Source organism: Mus pahari, chromosome 1, assembly GCF_900095145.1.
Source record: "Mus pahari chromosome 1, PAHARI_EIJ_v1.1, whole genome shotgun sequence".
In the NCBI taxonomy this organism is placed as follows: domain Eukaryota; kingdom Metazoa; phylum Chordata; class Mammalia; order Rodentia; family Muridae; genus Mus; species Mus pahari.
In genome coordinates this window covers 92773806-92778996 of record NC_034590.1, presented here as the reverse complement: position 1 = coordinate 92778996, position 5191 = coordinate 92773806, and the positions used below count along the sequence as shown (strand labels likewise).

Sequence of the window (5191 nt, the reverse complement as noted above, 5' to 3'; positions counted from 1 at the left end):
CCTGCCTCTGCCTCCCAAGTGCTGGGATTAAAGGCGTGTGCTACCACCGCCCAGCCATGGTCATTCTTGGGATAGCCCAAGCTATACGAAAACAAGGCTAATACCTATATTCTCTCTCCAGCTTAATTTTCTACATACCAATCTTGTTCTGCAAGCCAGCCATGAGTTAGGAAACAAAACAGACCTTTTAAGATGCATTCCCTCAGGGCTGAGGGGGTGCACACATTTAATCCCAGCACTTAGGAGGCAGAGGCAGATGGATCTCAGTGAGTTTCATGCCAGCCTGGTCTACAGAGTGAGTTCTAAGACCCACCAGAGCTACACAGAGAAACCCTTTCTCCAAAACCAAAAAAAATCAAACAACAAAAGAACAAAACAAACAGACAGACAACAAAAAGCAAGCATTCCTAAGGAGTTTTTGAGAAGAGACAACCCCCCCAGCACTGCTTTGGGTAGACAGGGTCTCCAGGGTCTCATGTACAGATGACACCAGCATCCCCATACTTATTGCTCCTGCCCTCACTCCCCCTGTGCTAGAGTTTCAGGCATGCACCACCACACAGGTTTGCCTAAACATTCTTAAGGAAATTAATCAAGACTCCTAAAGATAAGAAAATTATAAAAGGTAGAGATGTACTACAATTCCGTTCAAGCTCACTCTGCCTTTACAGAGTGCAATCCCATAGCTGATGGTGTTGGTCCATGTTAAACTGAGGAGCTGGTCCTAAGCAGTATTCAAACAGCCCACCATTGAGCACCACCACTACCGGTGTCTTACCTGGGGTGTATCTGGCGTCAGAATTTCCCCATCCTCCACCTACACGAAGGGGAGAGTTATCCCACGTAGACAAGGGTGGCTTCTGCCCAGTCAGCCCCGGAGGTGGGCGGGACGGAGCAGTGATGTTTTTAGGTGGCAAAGGGACTTTCCACAGCTCATGAGCCAGAGAGGTGTTTGTAACTGAACCAGGAGACCACGTCAATTTGGAATCACTATTTCTGGCTACTCAAAGGAGAAGGGGAGAAAAAGAAAATAAGAAAAATTGAAGAAGGTGGGATAATGTTAGAGAAAATTCACACAATAATATTTACTGTCCCATGAAAAGTGAGTTAAATAAACAAAAACTACCAAAACCTCTAAATCTAGGTAAAGGCCTACAGAGAAAGACAAAGAACCCAGAGCTGGCAATCTTCCTCAGGACCTGGGCCCTCACCTGCTACTGTCCTGAGACTGTATAAGCAGAGAACCGCTCCCCGAGATTACAACACAGACTATAAGATACACACGTGGACTCCTAGCCAACTGGTCGGTCCACTCAAGAGAGACACAGGCCACAGACACATTTTAAGCTCATCATTTCCTCCCAGAAGAAAGGCTACAGCAGTTACTCCAAGTTAGCAAGGTGGTACCATGCAAATGCTCACAGGAGAGAGGCAACCATGTCAAAGAGTGCTAAAAGATGGGAAGAGAAAGGGATGGGAAGCTCTTCAGCAGCTCTTGAGCATTCAGACCTAAGTTATTACAAAGTACCTGGCCATTAGACCAAGGCTCCTCCAAGTGTGGCTGTAGGAAGGCTGGCCAGGGCTGAGTTTACTTGAGCTGCAGCAGATGCACACTGAAACCCAGGGCTCTAGCCATCTAGCTCACTGCAGAGGCACACCATCATACTGTACCTCCAAATTCCCACTTCCCACATTTTATACAACTACCCGTCTGCGAAGGATTGAAAATAAGTAAGTACAAGTGGCTTTCAGAAGGCTTTAAATGGTGCTTTATCACAGGCTGAGGTAGCTTAAATGGCAGAGAGCTGTGTGGTAGATGTAGATTGCTTTTCAAAGGGGAGCTATGATGTCTGCAATACTTGGATAGGGTCACAAACCCTCCCCCAACAACCTGAGAAGCCAGCAGAGGGGAAGCCCCAGGTAGGCAGTTTCTGAGAGGGCCCACCTGAAGTGCTTTGTGCTGTACTGCTGAGGGGAACATTGTAGTTGGAGGCACGAATGGATGACCAGGCACTAGTTGAAGGCAGCGTGGTGTTCAAGGATGAGGATGACCCTGCAGAAGAGAGTCAATTAGCAGAGCAGGGCATGGTGTCTAGGAAGCTGCAGGGCACAGCATGCCCCAAGATAGGAGTTGAAAGCATCTGAATTAAAGATGGGGCCCAAGATAGCAGCTTCCTTTCTGCTGATTGGTTCTGCCCTAGCTCAGGCTAGGCATTTCCTTCTTGATCCCCAGTGTGTGCAGTGGCCAGATGAGCCGGGCTCTCCTAGCACTCAAGAGGCTGCTCTTGCTCTAGCTCTTGACTCTGGACAGCAATGACTATGTACTGGCAAGGCAGGTCATCAGGGCAGCCCGTCACAGGCAGTACCCAAGAGCCTTCAGCCTGCTCCATATCTGGGCTCTGTAGTTAACATATTCTCTTTAGTCTTGGCCTAGCCCTGACCATCACCTGGGCACCAGGACAGTCCCTACAGTCCATTCTGCACTCCATTGAGATGTACTGACCCTTCCACTAAAAACTTTTGGTCATAGCTCTATTTTTAAATGTCAGCCACTACCAGTTGTATTATTTCATTTACACTTGGAATGTTGACCAGCTTTCCTCAGGACAAGCAGCCTGCCTGCCTGAGATTTCAAGGTTCTAACTGAGAAATGTATGTACTGTCCAAAGGGTTGTCAGGTGAAATAACCCTATGACTACCATGGGGCTGTTTTTTACCAAAGGCATATGTGAATATTCTGCCCATTGTTTTGTCCTAGAAGAAAGATTAATAAAAAGTTACTGAAACACTAAAATAATTGATTTTTTTGTATGTGTGTGTAAAATATATTCTCCTTTCTATCCCTTTTAGTAATTTATAAAGAATGTAAAAGAGCTAACAGTCTTTACTGATACATAGCTTACTAAGGTAGCAAGTGTTTGTCATATCATAGTGCTAAGTGAAGAATCCTGTCATTCTGAAATGGCAGAATCTACCAAAGAGCTACATAGAGGTCATGAAAGCCAATTCAACAGAAGATAGTAAGGCACAAGGCCAGGCTTAAAAGGAGTTACAGAAGAATTAGTTGTTTATAGAAACTTTCTTTATGGGAAGAATGTTCTGAAAGTCAAAACATTAGATTTTATATTAAAAAAAAGTTTCTAGTGGAAACTTGGCCAGTGCATCTAAGTGGAGTGCAGAATGGATTGAAGGGACTGCCCTGGTGCCCAGGTGATGGTCAGGGCTAAGCCAAGACTAAAGACTCCTGAGCCATCCTGACCTGTTATCATCCCACATTGCTGCACAGCATTCTCACGCCAGCCCATGCCCACGTACCACTGTTCCTGTCCCTGAGGTGGTCAACTTCCCGCACAGTATTAATTGAAAGACTATTTATGACACTGCCAGGAGTGACGTAAGGGTCAGTTTCAGGGTCAATGTTTGGATAACCTTTCCATGGTTCACCAGGGCGAAATTCTGCAAATACAAATTCAAAATCAGTGTACAGCTTTAAAATCCAAATTAAATATACACACATTCATCTCTAAATTCTGTGTGACAACACCCTAAAAGGCCAGGCTAGTAACAACATAGTATTACACACTCTTAATCGATTACTAACTTGCTTATTTATACAACTGAAATAATTTCTCTGAGTTTATATCTTTTCAGCACTGCAGCAACTCAAGCAGGCCAGAGATGCACCTCTGGTGACCCTCAGTGTCAAATGAGTCCTTGACACAGTCAGAGGAGAGACACTGACTAGAGGGTTTCAAGAGGCTCTTCACACCAGTGGTGAATTCATCCACCATCACTGCATGGAACAGAAAACTGGAGCATGCAGTCCATGACCCAAATTCAGTTCGCCTCTCCACTGCATCACATGAGCGCTTCTGATCACAGAACCCTGTTAAGCCATGGCTGAGACCAGACATGGAGAGGCTGTAAGCATCTTACCTGGTGGCCAGTTAACACTGCTAGAGCCGTTAGGCGATTTGGCACGTGGCCAGCCATCTCCTATTGAACCTGGAGGACTGGCTGGTGAAGTACTGCTATTCATAAAGTCATAGGGAACAAATGGAGACTCTTCCAGCCTAAAACCACTTGAAATAGCACCTATAAAGAACAATACGATGGTGAAATAAATGTGAGCAAGCTACAGCATCAGTCACTTCTACAGCAAAGCTTCTCATCAGGGAAATGGATGCCAACCTGTCCAGTACATTATATGAAGATCAAGAAAAAAGGGGCAGTCGGCTCCCTGACAGACAGCAAGCAAGGATCTTGACACATCATATGAAGAGGGGGTGGGAAGAACCAGTGAGTCGGGAATTCCTGTTGCTTCTTTTTCCTGTGCCTCTCTGAAGACAGACCCTTTGCTCAAGTGCCAGATCTCTATCTCTACTAATTGTTCTCTGTGTGTGTGTACGTGTGTGTGTGTGTGCGTGCACGCGCATTCATTCATGGAAAGTAGAGAGAGTGATTTCCTGAGGCTGTGAGTTGTCCAACACTGGTGCTGGAAGGTAAACTGAGGGCCACTATCAAGTGGAGAGCTGGTATTTACCACGTGCACTGTCTCTCCAGCCCCACCTCATTATGGCCTAAGTTTGACTCCATATCTACTATTCTATCTTCTGCCTCCTTTCTGCCTCAGATGCAGATGTTATCAAGCTGTTCTCTTTTAGCAGACCTTCCTACAGTTGAATAGTTGGTGAGTTAGGGTATTATATGAATTATTCATGAATTCTATGAAGATACTCAACTTTAGGGTTGAGTATCTTCTTACAGCCTTTGAGACTCAGCACACCCAGGCATTCCTATGGAACACTGTCTAAGACTTCTAACACAGCTCTATGTGCTACATCTTAAAGAGTACTTATACTGTACCATGGGTGCCCACATTTACCTCTGCTAACAAAAGAGCTTCTCCAGGGCAAGTGTGTGCAGAAACATCTATAGTATACAAGTTCAACTATATGCCCACCAGTACTTATTCATCTCTGTATACTAGGAGTCTAGAATCATCCTACAAAGGCACAGGAAATCCCATTAACTTTTGAAGACAAATAGGTAATAATCCAAGCTAAATATGATATTTCTAAAAGAAATTAAAGTAGTTGCTAAAAAGATAATTATCAAACCTGTGACGTGTGTGTGTGTGTGTGTGTGTGTGTGTGTGTGTGTGTGTGAGAGAGAGAGAGAGAGAGAGAGA

At 45.0% G+C, this 5191-nt stretch overlaps 1 protein-coding gene across 5 annotated transcripts in view; it reads right to left on the bottom strand.

The window, feature by feature from the left end:
* Tnrc6a (trinucleotide repeat containing adaptor 6A) overlaps nucleotides 1-5191 on the bottom strand; it is a 132479-nt gene that overhangs the window by 4585 nt on the left and 122703 nt on the right. For all 5 annotated transcript variants that reach the window (XM_029540267.1, XM_021212594.1, XM_021212585.2 and 2 more), the window contains 4 exons: nucleotides 3937-4095; nucleotides 3316-3456; nucleotides 1946-2053; nucleotides 779-1000 (listed from right to left, as the gene is read on the bottom strand). In XM_029540267.1, the coding sequence (XP_029396127.1) occupies nucleotides 779-1000; nucleotides 1946-2053; nucleotides 3316-3456; nucleotides 3937-4095 (630 nt within the window). The remainder of the gene's footprint in view (nucleotides 1-778; nucleotides 1001-1945; nucleotides 2054-3315; nucleotides 3457-3936; nucleotides 4096-5191) is intronic.